The sequence below is a fragment of the Furipterus horrens genome, unplaced genomic scaffold (genome assembly GCF_987537825.1).
Source record: "Furipterus horrens unplaced genomic scaffold, mFurHor1.1.pri manual_scaffold_5, whole genome shotgun sequence".
Taxonomy (NCBI): domain Eukaryota; kingdom Metazoa; phylum Chordata; class Mammalia; order Chiroptera; family Furipteridae; genus Furipterus; species Furipterus horrens.
The window spans coordinates 115,516,630-115,531,328 of NW_028327175.1; the positions used below are offsets into that span (position 1 = coordinate 115,516,630).

At 52.7% G+C, this 14,699-nt stretch overlaps 1 protein-coding gene across 7 annotated transcripts in view; it reads left to right on the plus strand.

Annotated features, from left to right (window-relative positions):
• Positions 1 to 14,699, plus strand: part of CORO7 (coronin 7) — a 70,216-nt gene that overhangs the window by 50,395 nt on the left and 5,122 nt on the right. For 3 of the 7 annotated variants that reach the window (XM_090277106.1, XM_090277105.1, XM_090277104.1), the window contains exons 10-27: positions 1,477 to 1,531; positions 2,053 to 2,110; positions 2,258 to 2,403; positions 2,482 to 2,574; positions 2,725 to 2,856; positions 3,307 to 3,433; positions 3,811 to 3,986; positions 4,480 to 4,588; positions 4,698 to 4,784; positions 4,868 to 5,010; positions 5,084 to 5,188; positions 5,266 to 5,351; positions 6,123 to 6,264; positions 6,366 to 6,455; positions 7,605 to 7,721; positions 7,958 to 8,093; positions 8,504 to 8,595; positions 9,130 to 9,216. In XM_090277106.1, coding sequence (XP_090133232.1) covers positions 1,477 to 1,531; positions 2,053 to 2,110; positions 2,258 to 2,403; positions 2,482 to 2,574; positions 2,725 to 2,856; positions 3,307 to 3,433; positions 3,811 to 3,986; positions 4,480 to 4,588; positions 4,698 to 4,784; positions 4,868 to 5,010; positions 5,084 to 5,188; positions 5,266 to 5,351; positions 6,123 to 6,264; positions 6,366 to 6,455; positions 7,605 to 7,721; positions 7,958 to 8,093; positions 8,504 to 8,595; positions 9,130 to 9,216 — 1,981 coding nt within the window. Of the gene's footprint in view, positions 1 to 1,476; positions 1,532 to 2,052; positions 2,111 to 2,257; positions 2,404 to 2,481; positions 2,575 to 2,724; positions 2,857 to 3,306; positions 3,434 to 3,810; positions 3,987 to 4,479; positions 4,589 to 4,697; positions 4,785 to 4,867; positions 5,011 to 5,083; positions 5,189 to 5,265; positions 5,352 to 6,122; positions 6,265 to 6,365; positions 6,456 to 7,604; positions 7,722 to 7,957; positions 8,094 to 8,503; positions 8,596 to 9,129; positions 9,217 to 9,334; positions 9,975 to 14,699 lie in introns of those variants that run through there. The other 4 variants (XM_090277107.1, XM_090277108.1, XM_090277110.1 and 1 more) reach the window with 3 other exon arrangements.

Genomic DNA, 14,699 nt, shown 5'->3' on the forward strand with positions numbered 1-14,699 from the left:
GCTCACCCTGCATGACCCAAGGTAATTAGAGGCTGTGTTACTCACAGATGACCAGCCCAGGGCCCTCCAGGAAGCTGTGGAGCCACCCAGGGCCCCACCCACCTTCTCAGCTCACTCTGTAGCTCCCAGCAGGTTAGGGGGAAGTAGGCAACAGGCAAGCTTTGAGAAACTGGCTGGGAGGAGTAGACGAACGCAGGAGGAGAGGGCTAAGCCCTTTGTTGCTTGAGTGAGAATGGAGGCAGCTGCCACAGCTGGATGACCTCTGACTACTGGGACCACAGTAAGGACCGGGTTCTGTGTAGGAACAAGTGTCGAGGTAGTGACCCAGGCCTGTGGGTCCCCAGGGACATGAGACCAAGATCGGGAGCAAGAAACAAATAGATGGCCCTGACTAGTGTGGCTCAGTGGGTTGGGCATTGTCCTGCATACCAAGGGGTCTCAGGTTCGATTCCTGGTTGGGGCACATGCCTGGGTTACAGGCCAGGTCCCCAGTTGAGAGTGTGCAAGAGGCAACCAATCGATGTTTCTCTCCCTCATTTTCTTCCTCCCTTCCCCTCTCTCTAAAAATAAATAAAAACAAATATATTTAAAAGAAGCAAATGGATGAAGGCACCTGCTAGAGTTCTCCTTGGGACCTTCCCCCTGAGATTATGAGCTGAAAGGCAGTGCTCACAGGGCCGGTGGTTGCAAAGGGGCCTGGGGAGGGGACACACACACACACACACCATAAATCCCTTGGCAACAAGCCCTTGGCCAAGACCAAGACCAGATGGGCACATAGCAGCAGGGGTGTGCTGGGGCCTTCAGCCTGCCCTCCATGTTCCTGGCCATTGCCTCTCCCCAGGCCTGCCTTGGGAAGGGGGCCAGGGATGGAGAAGGAGGAGGCAGGGAAGCTTGGCAGCAAAGGAGGCCCTACTCTGGCCCATGTCTCAGGCTTGAGCATAGGGGCCCAAGGTCAGTGCTGGGGGCGAGATCTGAGTCTCAGAGATGTCATCAAGGACCCAGGAGCCTGGGGTGATTGAGGAGATGGCCCTCAAACCTTAGTGCAGATCTGTAGCACTCACCTGACTGCACTAGATGGAGTTTGAAGGGACGTCCTCCACCCCCCCGCCCACTCCGGACCTTCTCACTTGCCCTGGTAATGCTGGCCTGATGTCTAGGCTGGCTAAGGTGGGACTAGGAACAGAATGTATGTTACGGTCTGCCTAGGGTGAGATTGGGGAAAGAGGGGATGGCTCCCCTGTGCCCAGGGCCCAGCACAGGTCCTGAGTGAAGCAGGTAGGCAGATGGAGGATCTGGGAAAAGAAAGAGAGTCTTGGGGGACCAGCTGGATGCAGCTGGAGGGGCCATGTTGCTCCCAGGCACTGTGATGCTTGGCCTGAGCCCTTATCTGGGGTCATAAGACTCACAGACTTCTTACTGCTCTTCGTCCACTGTTGGCTGGCTCTACTCACTGACCAGTTTTCTCTCCCCCAGGTCTCTGATGCCCCTGCTGGACCCAGACTCCGGGCTCCTGGTTCTGGCAGGAAAGGTGAGGGAGAAGCTGGAACCACCCACTCCCAACATGTCCACCCATGTCAGGCCCCCTGGGGCTGATGCCTTCACTGGCCAGGCCTGGTCCTGACTTTTGACCTAAGCAGATAGCTGGGAGAGTGGGGAGTGCAGGATGCAATTGCACCCAGAAAGGAGAAACTAGAACAGTGCTGCCCAGGTTCTACCAGTGCCAGGCTGAATGGCCTCCTGCCAGCATCCGGGCCTCAGAGTCCCCATCCATAAATGTCAACTACATGAGGACAGGCTGAAAATAGAGCAGTGTTAGCACACAGTAGGCACTCTGTAAATACTAAATGTATACTGCTGGTGCTTACTCCAGGAGTATACATTTACCGAGGGCTCAGCTCATTGCCCAGCACATGTCAGTGCCCAGCTGATGTCTGCCATACCTCTAGCTCAGGTCCTTGGAGAGGAACAGGAGAGCTGGTGCTGGACCTGGGGCTGTCCCAGGTCACCAGAGTTTGGCCAGCGAGGGTGCTCAGGCTGGGTTCATTTCAGGGTGGGAGTCAACTGCACTGCTATGAGGTGGCCCCCCAGCAGCTGGCACTGAGCCCAGGTGAGCTCTTCCTTCCCTCCCCTTCTCTTTCCATTTTTTTGTTTTGGGATTTTTTTTCTCCTCCCCTGTTTCTATTCCCTTCCCTCTTATTTCCTCCCCTCCCATCCCCCGACTATGCTAATTCTCCTCCCATGGTGTCCCCGAAAGTGACCCAGTGCCTCCTAGAGAGTGTGATTCGGGGGGCCACCCTTGTGCCCCGGAGGGCACTGGCTGTCATGGGCTGTGAAGTGCTCCGAGTCCTTCAGCTGAGTAACACAGCGATCATGCCCATCAGCTTCCATGTGCCCCGCAAGGTGAGAAGGGCCTGGGTGAGGGGCTGGGAAGGCCTGGGGGATTTGTGCCTCACTGGCCACATGCCTGTCTGCCACCAGGCTGTGGAGTTCTACGAGGACCTATTCCCAGACACTGCAGGCTGCATGCCCGCCTCTGAACCCCATACTTGGTGGGCTGGGAGCAACCAGCAGGTAAGGCCAAGGTCTGGCTGGCCTATCGTGGTCTCCACCAGCCCCTGGAAGCCCTCCTGACAGCAGATGCATACACGGCCCCGCAGTCCAGCCATGCATTAACTCATCTGCCCTGTGTCTCCACACCTCAGCTGCTGCCTTTCCCCACAGGTGCAGAGGGTCAGCCTCAACCCAGCTCACAAGCCCCACCCCAGCTTCACTTCCAGCCTGATGCCCCCTGCAGAGCCCTCCTCTGCTGCAGCCCAGCCTGCGGAGCTGCTCACAGGCGACAAGGACGCCAGTGTGAGTGCCAGCGCTGCCTGCTTCTCGACACCACAGTGGGAGTCCTGATGGTCTTTTGAACCATCAGGCATAAAAGACAGAAAGAAACTTACAGTGTTCTCTAAATTGAACAAACATTGAGTAGAAAGTGAGACTGTCACATAAAATCTAGATTTCTGACTTCTCTTGAAATATTGGCAGATCTTAACACCCTGGGCTCGCTTGCCTGCCCACAAATGCTGGGAGCCAGCAGTTGCCATCTGGTCTGATGATCACTTCACCCCCATGTTGCCCCAGCTCCTGTCAGCATCTGCGATTATGCCCCTTCCCCACATCCCAGAGTGGGGCTTGTTGCCCAGCTCAGTTTCCTACAGCCCAGGAGGAGGGGCCCAGAGTTATGATGCCAGCATCCTCTCTCTTTGGCCAACACACCCAGGGGCCTGTGGCTGACCCCTGGTTCTTTGCCCCCAGGAGGGCTTCTCCTCCCCTCCCAGCTCTCTGATCTCACCCTCCACGCCATGTAGCCTGGGGCCCTCGCTCTCCAGCACCAGTGGCATCGGCACCAGCCCCAGCCAGCGGTCACTGCAGAGCCTTCTGGGTAAGTGGGTGGTAAGGGGGAAACCTAACCATTTCACCCCCAGCCCGTCCTCCGTACCTCAGCTCTGTCTTCCCTGCTGGGGAGCCACATGTTCTTTGGTATAAAGTCAGTCTCATCTGGAAGAGAGCAGCCTGGACATTCCCTGGAGCCCTTGGCTTCCATTGAGATACCTCAAGTGTCATTCCCAGGCACCATTTGGGCAAGTTGTGTTGGCTGGACCAGCAGAGGTCTGGGCCTGGACATGTGTCCTCCATGACCCTGCAGTGAATGGAGCAGGCAGCCAAGACACAGGGCTGGCCTGGGGTCTTCCTGCAGGGCAGTGCAGGACGGTCAGACAGGACATACTCACAAGGCTTTGTGTCCCTGCTGCCTGCCAGGCCCCAGTTCCAAATTCCGCCATGCTCAGGGCACTGTCCTACACCGAGACAGCCATATCACCAACCTCAAGGGGCTCAACCTAACCACACCCGGCGAGAGTGACGGCTTCTGTGCCAACCATCTGCGTGTGGCCGTACCCCTGCTCAGCAGCGGTGGGCAGGTGGCTGTGCTTGAGGTGAGGGCCTCACTCTACTACAGGTATCCCCAAGCCCCTGCAGGCATTGGGTATGCACACCAGCCCACATTCTTTGAGCACAAACCATGTGCTAGGCACCCATCATCCCCTTTAATACTCCCAGCTCCCCCATGTAGGGGTGCCACTGTTATCCCCATATTACAGATGAGAGCGGTGAGGCACAGAGAAGTTTAGTGACCTGCAGGGTCACACACAGCTGTGCAAGTGGTGGAGCTGGGGATTTGAACCCAGGCTACCTGAGCCCCAAGCCAGAGCTCTTTCCAGCACTCCATACTTATCCTCCACCCCCTCACTTTCTGGGGCCTCACGGTTGACACTTAAGGCTCAGAGCATGAGATGGCTGAGGCAGAGGGTGGGGGCCACCTACCAGTGGGGCATCAGCTACGGGAGGGGGCGGGGTGGGGGGAGACCCGATGCTTGCCTTCCAGCTCTTCCTGTTACTAACGGGACTCGGTGGGGGCGCCTCCCACAGCTTCAGAAGCCTGGCCGCCTGCCTGACACAGCACTGCCCACACTTCAGAATGGGACAGCTGTGACTGATCTGGCCTGGGACCCCTTTGACCCCTACCGCCTTGCCGTGGGTAAGGAGGCTGTGTACTGGGCTTGAGGGAAGGTCCCTGAGTCTTGCATGGGAGCAGGAGGAGCTCAGGTGTCTTGTGCCCAGCAGTGATGAGCCTTGTCTATCTGCAGCTGGGGAGGATGCCAGAATTCGTCTGTGGCGGGTGCCCCCAGATGGCCTACAGGAGGTGCTCACCACACCAGAGGCCGTGCTCACAGGTCAGGTGGGCCCTGGTAGGGGTGGGGACAAACAGTGGCTCCTGAGGAGCTTAGTTCAACTTCACCCCCTACCTCATCTCCAGGCCACACAGAAAAGATCTACTCTCTACGCTTCCACCCTCTGGCAGCTGACCTGCTTGCCTCCTCTTCCTATGACCTTACCATTCGAATCTGGGACCTTCAGGCTGGAGCTGAGCGGTTGAGGCTGCTGGGCCACCAGGACCAGGTAGGACAGCTTTGGGGGCAAGTGCCCAGCTACAGAGCCAGAAGCCACCTCTCACCTCCCCACCTGCCCCTAGATATTTGGCTTGGCCTGGAGTCCCAGTGGGCATCAGCTGGCCACTGTCTGCAAGGATGGATGCTTGCGGGTCTATGAGCCCCGGAGTAGCCCTGAGCCCCTGCAGGTAAGCAAGATGGGCTAGGGGCAGTCCTCCGGACCGGTGGGAGGTCTGGTTGGACCTCAAGTGTTGTATTCCAACAGGAAGGCCCAGGGCCAGAGGGGACCCGTGGAGCCCGCATTGTCTGGGTGTGTGATGGTCACTGTCTGCTGGTATCTGGCTTTGACAGGTGAGGCCTCTGGAACCACCATCCCAGACTTCAGGAACCACTTGTGTCCCCCTTCCCCAGACACACATACACCTGTCAGGCATGCAAAAGCTATCTTTACCCATCAGTTATTGGATGGACAGATGGATGGGTGGATGGATGGGAGGGAGGGAGTCAACTAAGGTCCCAGAGGGATGAAAGCTGGGCCTGCTGCAAGGAACCCATGCCTGGTGGGGACCAGGTGTAGTGCATGAAATGTAGAAGCCAGCCTACTGGAGAGGGCCAAGCATTGAGCATTTGTCACTTTGGAGGAAGGCTCAGAGGTAGCTTCCTAAGAGGGGTAGTGTCGTCTGAACTTAGTTACAAAGGGGCTAGTAACCAGAGGGTATCAATTGTGGGTGGAAAGGCCAGGAAGCTAACCAGTCTGCCTAGAGCAGAGGGCAGGAAGCAGACCCTGGGGAGAAAGGTCCAGACTTAGTTGGCCACAGCGGCCACAGTACAGGTGCCAGGGCCAGGACTGTGCTGACAGGGTTAGGGGTTGTCAGGCAGGGCAGTAGTTAGGGAGGAGAAGTTGAGGCAGGGCCGCAGGTTAGGACAGTGTTGCATTAGGCCAGGCTAGTAGTTCTGAGGGCTGGATCACAAAAGAAGGTGGGGCAGAGGCTTCCCTTCTGGCCCTAAGGCCTTCAGGCCCCAAGCTCAACAAGATCAGGGTCCTTGCTGGGGTCTTGGCCCTGCCCCATTCCCCTCCAGCAATATGGACCTGTTTCTGCACACTCCCCACCCCCTCCGCAGTCAAAGTGAGCGCCAGCTACTCCTGTACCCAGCTAAGGCCCTGGCTCTTGGCCCCTTGGCAGTATTGGGGCTGGACGTGGCTCCTTCCACCCTGTTGCCCATCTATGACCCAGACACTAGACTGGTGCTACTCACGGGCAAGGTAGGCTGGGGTGCACAGGAGGGAGTGGTGGTCAGGTGAGACAAGGTTAGGTGAAGACAACGTTAGCTGGCCACCTCTCTCCCACTTCCCCACCCTGTCAGGGCGACACCCGCGTGTTCCTGTATGAGCTGCTCCCTGAGGCTCCTTTCTTCCTGGAGTGCAACAGCTTCACTTCACCTGACCCCCACAAGGTGAGCATCTAGTCCTGTCTCCCTCATCCTCCTTCCCTATATGGCGCTTCATGGCTCCCCGCCCTCTTGTGGCCGTATGGGAAAGTGCAAGGACATCTGTGATGTGCTCAGCAGCTCCCAGGAGCTGGCTATTAAAACTCAACCATCACTTAGTTAAACCATATAAGGTTATGTTACATGAATTTGCAAATAAATTATGTTTAAAATGAAGGCCATAAATACTCAGTTCATCATTTCCTAATTATTTTACCCAATTTCATTTTGTGCCATTGAGGTTATTTACATCTGTCAGATCTGTCCAATGGAAAATACTATTGGGTTGGCAAAAAAATCTGTTTAGTTTTTTTCTGTAAACTAAAAGACATATTTTTCATTTTCATCAATAGCTTTATTGATTTGACTGTTTTGGGTATGTCAGCCATCTCTCGCTTTTGGCTTCTAGTGGGTAGAGGCCAGGGATGCTGCTAAACATCTTCCAATGCTTAACACAGCCCCACAGCAAAGAATTATTTGGCCAAAATGTCAATAGTACCAAGAAATTTCACAAACCACTCTTGACACATTTGATCAGTCATAGCACCTTCTCCATACACTGCACAAATCTTTTTGTATTTCAGTTGCATTTTTACCTTTCTTGAAATAATAAAACATAATATGCTGGAAATGTTGCATATTTTCTTCCATTTTCAATATTAACATGGCTACACAAAAATTCACCAATTTCAATGTTTTTTAATGCACAGTGATATGACAGCATGCATTTAAAAGTCCTTAACAAAATTGTTTCAAATGAAGTTAAAGACAACTAAGCACTACTGGAGCCATCTTACGGAAAAAAACAAATGAACTTTTTGGCTAACTCAATATATGATGGCATGCTACTGTACATTCCTTCCTGCATCTCTCTGCAACAAGACAATGAAATCAGCCATGGCAGTAGTTTTCAAACCATAGAAATAGGCAAATACTACAAATCAGGGCATTTTTCCTCCAGAGAGCTAGCTGTTAAACATGTGCCAGTACACCACTGTCCAGGGATGGGCCTTGGTCCTGGTGGTCCTAAGTGAGGGGTGCTGACACCCTGGGGGCCCAGGTGCCCAGCTGTGAGCTCTGGGCTCCAGCCCCAGCATGACTCCCCTACCCCCTCAGGGCTTTGTCCTCCTGCCCAAGACAGAGTGTGACGTGCGTGAAGTAGAGTTTGCCCGATGCCTGCGGCTTCGCCATACCTCCCTGGAGCCGGTCGCCTTCCGGTTGCCTCGAGTCAGGGTGAGGATGGGGGCCCAGCCCCTCTCAGGGGCTTTGAGGTCTGACTGGCCCTGTTCCCAGACTGCCCTCTCACTGTTTTGGGGGGCACCTGTTTCCTTATTTTGCTGAGATTCTGAAACTCATGGAAACTCCAGACTGGAGTCCAGGTCTTGCCATGCCCCCCCTCCCAATGCATGCCAGTGTGCCCTGAGTGTCTGGTCATTGCCTCAGGGTAGCCCCTTCCTCCTTCCCTGCAGAAAGAGTTCTTTCAGGATGATGTCTTCCCAGACACAGCCGTGAGCTGGGAGCCAGCGCTCAATGCCAAAGCCTGGCTGGGAGGCGCTAACAGACAGCCCCGGCTTCTCAGCCTGCAGCCCCCTGGCATGACCCCAGGTAGGAAGAAGGACTGGTAGATAGAAAGCAGGCAGTGGGTAGGGGTTGGAGAAAGGGGCAGAAGACAGATCCTCTGTCCCTGCTGACTTGCAGAAACTTCTGGTGTTCCGAAGGATGCGTTAGCTGCATCTCCAGGCTCAGTCTCATAGCCACTGGATAGGGCTCAGGCTCTGTGTTGCCATCACAAGTCCACACCCCCAATACACACACACTCCCACAGTCACTTACTCATGCACACCTGCAGCTTGTGTTCAGGGCAGGCCTTGTGAACAGAGGGTTGAGTAGCTATTAATGTCACCTCTGGGGGTCTCTGCCATAGAATCCCCTAGGTGGCTGGTTCCAAAGGGTTAGGCAAAGAGCCCCCATCAAAGGGGCTGTTATGCTTGATGCTTGTCCTTGCTCCACCCCAGTGAGCCAGGCCCCCCGTGAAGCCCCTGCCCGGAGGGCTCCATCCTCAGCACTCTACCTGGAAGAGAAGTCAGACCAGCAAAAGAAGGAAGAGGTAGGCACAGGACAGGACTGGCCGTGGGGAGGGCACAGGGTCCCCTCAGTTGCTCTTCAGTTCTCTAGCCCAGCCCAGCCCAGACTGGGGCAAGAGCCAGTGTCACACTCCTCTCAGTTGAAGAGCTTGATGGGGAGACCTTCCAGAGCCCTGAAGTTGACTGCTGCTGCCCATGAGACACAGGACTTGGGAAGCCAGGAAATGGCGGAGAGAGGCCCTGCTTTGGCCTGTCCAAACCTATCCAGAGCCAGAGATTTTGGACCCAAGTGCATTTGGGAACTTGGTGCACACTTGAGCCAATGAGGCAATGTTCAGGGATAGCTGCCTTGTGACTCCAGTGCTGCATATCGGAGTCTGTCTGCTTCTGACTCCTCCATCTCTGTAGAGCTGTCTTTTTCAATGAAAACCATCATCTTTGTTGGGACTTTAAATAAAATGGATCTTTCATAGCCTTGATGGGGTTCTAAGGGGGGTCTGACATTCTTGGGGTCAAAGGTCCTATTCCCTTCCCACCTCTTCTGTTCACTCTCCCAGCTGCTGAATGCCATGGTGGCAAAGCTGGGGAATCGGGAGGACCCGCTCCCCCAAGACTCCTTCGAAGGTGTAGACGAGGACGAGTGGGTAAGTGAATGAGTGGGCCTGGCATCCCATCCCTCTCCTTACTCACCCCTGCAGCATGTGCCACCTCCCTTCCCCATGACTTCTGAACTCCCTCCCACTTCTTGGTTTATCTTCCCAGGACTAGTCTGCCCACTAAGCCATCTCTGGCCTCACCTGCAGTTGCCACCTCCTAGAACCACCTAGTGCCCCTGCACACCTCATATCTTATGCTCAAACTGGAAGGCACATCTTGGCTCTGGCAGAACTCATCCCAGAAGCCCTGGCTTTTCTTGGGCCTTGGGCACTTCCATGCCCTCTGGACCCTGCTAAAACACCCATGGATTGTCTACACTTCTGCTTTCTCTGGTACTGCCCGCTTCTCCTCAGCTGCCTGCTAGCATGTGGAGCCAGAAGCATGGGGGTGGGAGAGGCGTGGGGTGGGGGGAGCAGTAGCATGTCTCTGGGCAGGCCCTGGGCTCCCTCTCTCCCTACTCTGACCTGAGCTGCCTTTGCCCAGCACCTTCAGTTATTACATGCCACCTCATCTTGCCTGCTGTCCCAATTCTGGCCAAAGGCCTTGGGGGCTGGCCTCCCGTCAGGCCATTTGGAGCAGCACCAGCCTCAGGAGTCTGGGACTAGGCACCTTGGTCCCCAGGCTTGAAGCCAAAAGAAGGGGGCATCATAAGCTGATGGCCCGATTAAGAGGGTGTGAGCCCCATTGGGACGGGCCTACACATGCCTGAGATATTTTCAGCCATTAAACTTTTCTAAGTTGGCCACCTCTTGTGCTGCTGTGGTCTCTGGGCTGGCTGGGAGGGGAAAGGGACAGGAGTATAGGTGAGGGTTCCCCCTGGTCGCAGGCTCCACTTTGCTCCTGAGGCCATTTCAGCTACATCCTCCTCAGAGTTCATTCATTCATCCAACACGGGTACTCAGCAGTGCTCTTGGATGGTAGTTACTGTAAAGCAGATGGGGTGACATGAGCCTCTCAAGGTACTCATTATAGTCTTATCATGTAGGGGAGCCAGATGATGTGCAAATAAGCAAATAGAGCTGTAAAGAATATAACTTGGTGGGAGGTAGCAACTGGGATGCAGGGGGAAACAGGGTGTTCAGGGTCTGAGAAGGTGATATTTAAGCTTGGAGCTAAGACCTGAAAGCTGAGAACTCACAGAGAGAGCTGTGAGAATGTTTCAAACCAAGGGAAGGATGACCTGGGTGCTGAGGGAAGAAAGAATTTGGAAAGTTGGAGGAAAGAAGGCCAGTGGCCTTTCACGTAGCTCAAAGCAACCTGACTTTTATTCATTCAACAGACATTTGGTAAGTGCCTTTCATGTGTTCATCACTCTTCAGGTGCTGACCTCTAAGAGTGGAGAAAAGAAATAAAAGCTATCCACCAGGAATCCACATTCTAATGGGAGGGAAGATATTATAAACAATAAACATAAAAATAAATGAATGATATAATATAGTAAAGATGATAACAACTTTGGGGGAAAAGGGGGTTAAGAATGGAGGTTTAGCCCTGGCTGGGTAGCTCAGTTGATTAGAGTGTCATCCCAATATGCCAAGGTTGTGGGTTCTATCCCTGGTCAGGGCAATGAACCAATGAACGCATAAATAAGTGAAACAACAAATCGATGGTTTTTTTCCTCTCTCTCTAAAATCAAGAAATAAAAACTCTTAAAGAATGGAGGTTTAAGCCAGACACAAAAGGCCACATATGGTATGATCCCATTTACATGAAACTCCCAAAACAGATAAATCCACAGAGACAGAATGGATTCTTAGTCACCAGGTCATGAGGAGAAAATGGGCAGTGACTACTAATGGGTAGCGAAATCTTTTTTGGGGGGTGAGGGGTGATTAAAATATTCTGGAACTAGTAACTCTGAATATACTGAAAAGTGAAACCAGAAAAGTTTGTGTTCCTGCTGCCTGTCACTACCACAACCAATAAGTAGAGACAAGGACTGAATCTTTATGGGTGCTTTATTCAGATGCCAGCAATCTGAGAAAATGGCTGGTTATGTGCCCTAAAAACTGTCTTAACATCTCATCCCAAGTGGACTTTTTTATAGGGAGAAGGAAAGAGTTAATCAGATAAGAGTTGCAGTCCAGAGGTGATTTTCTAGCATTTCTTTATATGGTCATCAACAATTTTTTATCGGTGTTAGGGATGTTCCCTGCCTGGAACACAATGGCTCAAATACAGGGGCACAAAGGTTGAATTGCTTGTTGACCTGGACTCACATAGGTCCCACATTACAGTTCCTGAAATAACAGCTTTCCGCACACATTAATCATTTAAGCCTATCAACTATAACTGAAGCTAAAATCTTTAACTCTTGAGTTCCCCTATCAAAAACACTGAATTGTACACTTAAAAAGGATGAATTGTATGGTGTGTGAATTACATCTCAATAAATCCATTATTAAAAATGTTGGGAGGGGTCAGGGTGGGCCTCACTGTGAAAGTGACATTTGAGCAAGGTCTTGGAGGAGGGAATGAGCCGTCCTTCCTAGGAAGTAGGAACCTGAAATGAAAGTCTATTTTGAAGTTTTCTCTTTTCTTAAATATTTGTGAGAATTTGGTATCATACTCCTTATGTTCGTGACGTGTATGTTTATAGCAGTCCCTCTCTATATCGCGGTTCACTTATCGCAGCCTCACTATATTGCAGGATTTTTAAAAATATTAATTACCGCGGATTTTTCGCTATATCGCAGGATTTTGCGGTACTGTATTATGTATGTTGTTAAAGTTATGTAGGCTTAAAGAGTGTATAATAAATGTAAGGTTCCCACATTGCGGGGGTGGGGGGGTCTAGAACGTAATACCCGCGATAAGTGAGGAAATACTGTACTGCATACCTCTTGGTTCTGCACATAGTGCCATAATGAAGGGAAGAAATTGCCCCTCACCTGACCGATTTATTCAGCGACACCTCGCGCACCGGATTGAGCGCTACGGCCAGCTTGGGTCCTAGCACCCCCAGTTACCTTCCGAGTCGGAGCGCGTGCCAGGACTCGCCCTCAACTCCGCCCACGTTTTATGCGTAACCACCGGCACACCGCCCCTCTGGGTCGAGGCTATGCGCATGCCCAGCGCGGTGTCGCGCACGCGCTGTCTGCAGCTTCCCTTGACCTTTGACCCGCCGGCCGCCCTTGAGCCGGGCCGGGGGCCTGGAAGTTGGAGCCCGCATCCTCAAGGCAGATCGGCCGCCATGGTGAGGCCTGAGTCTGGGGCTGCGCAGGGAAGGGGAGGCCATTTCGGGCCCGGGGCGGGGTCGGCGAGTTCCAGCCGGGCTGCGGGCGCCGCGTACCCCTCACGTGTCCGGCTGGAAGCGGGGCCGAAGGCGTACGGAGGCGGCGAGAGCCGACTGGAAGGCAGGGCGGGCCTGGCTGGCAGGAAGATGCCCAGCAGTTGCGATCGCCGAGTGCGCCAGCCCACGTGCCAGCAGCCTGAGGTGGCGTCTGTCCCGGAGCTAGTTGATGGTGTCGCCTTATTACTGTCCCCATTTGAAGCTGGCGAAACGGGCTCTGAGACTTTTTCAGTAAAGTGGTAGAACTAGCTGAGGCTTGAACTAGGCCCTGCGACATTGAAAACTGAGTATTTCTGTGGTACCATTGACACCTAAAGCCAACCCACAGACCTGGGCCACACTAGCTGTGTCAGGTCACTTGGGGCCCTTTTAAGAATATGGAGTTCGTAGCTCTACCCCGAAAATTCTGTATTTGTGAGTTCCCCAAGGGATTGCTTCAGGATTTGGAGAGCCACTTCTTAAGTGACAGTGGTAAGGCTAACATAAGACCTTACTTTATGTAGATTATTATTTAATTCTTATGGAGTTAGTGCTCTCACTGTCCGCATTTCACAGAGAAGGAACCCGAAGCTCTGAGAGTTTGACTCCTCCAAGGCCACTCAATCCACAAGTGTCAGAAACATCATGAGTCCAGCTCCTTCTTTGTCCTGAGACTGCACATTTCCCACCACATTATTTCTGCCTTGTAACCGTCACTGCTATTTGTTGAGGTGATGAGCCCTCATTGACTGGATCCTTCACACCTACTCCCACATGTAACTGAGCTGCCCTCAAGGTTGAGTGAAATGTGGTTTTGGAGAAGTTTGTATCCTATAAGAGAAGGCAGGTCAGTCTGTAAATTAAGACAATCTGACAATATATTGATAGGAAAAGAACGTATGCTATGGGAAGGTAGAAATAGGAGGAGTCTGGGAAGGTTTCTCTGGGGGCTGGGGGTGACATGACTAAGTATTGAAGGATGTTGGGTTTTGACAGTATCAGAATAGAAGGGAGGATATTCAAGATTAAGGGGTATAAAATTTTTGCAGGGGAGGGGGGCGATGAAAATGTTCTTAAAGTAGTGTTGTTTGAACAGCCCTATGAATACACTAAAAAACACTGAGTTGTACACTCTTGAAGAGTGACTTGTATGGTGTTTGAATTCAGAGCTGCAGGTTTCAGGTAAAGAAGTAGAGAAACCGTGGCTGATGTGGTTAAGTGGATTGAGTGCTGGCCTGTGAATCAAAAGGTCACTAGTTCAATTCTCAGTTGGGTCACGTGCTTAGGTTGTGTGCCAGGTCTCTAGTAGGGGGCGTGCAAGAGGTAGCCAACTGATGTTTCTCACACACATCGATGTTTTTCTTCCTCTCTCCCTCCCTTCCCCTCTTTCTAAAAGTAAATAAAACTTAAAAAGAAGTAGGGACACTGATCTAGGAGTAGATATATGGTGGAGAGAGGTGAGGGGAGGAGAAACCAGATAAGCCATTTGTAGCTGGACAGAGCTGGGGAGTTGGACTGAATTTGCAGGCTGTGGTGGTGGAGAATTATGTGTATTGTTGGGGGATGATTAGAGCTCTCCTGCAGCAGAGGGAGTGGGAGGCATTTGAAAATTCTGTCTGGGGGCTTAGATATCTTGAGACTTACGTTTGGCCAAGCAGAGCTGATGGCAACTTGGTTAAGTGTCACATTCATTCAAATATATATCAGGCACCTGCTGCATCAACCACAGGCTGGGCTTGCACCCACCATGGCAGATAAGACAGTGGTTGCCCTGACCTCTCTCCTGCCTAGTTTTGATACCAGCAGCTGTTTGCAAGGGTCCTGCATGAACAGAGCCCCCTTCCTATCTCAGTGCACCCTTGAGAGAAAGGGGTGAATCTCAGTAGCTGTCTATGCCCACCAGCCTGTGAAGGCTTGGAACTGTGCCTTGAAGGGAAGCATTGCATATTGGCTTATCTGAAAGCCAGGCTCCCTTCTTGATGCAATTGATGTGGGATAAACCACATTCCTGTGTGCTCCCCAACCTCCACGCTACTGTCCTCCTTTGAACCAGCAGCGGGGCTTTGGTCCTGGATTAGGCCACAATGTTCCCCAGATGAGAAGGCATATGTGCTGTCCACAGTGGGTCCCAGGCTTGGAGTCCTGTGGCTCTGACCTGTTCTCCATGACTGTCAGCTGGGCCTGAAGTTGGACGCTGTG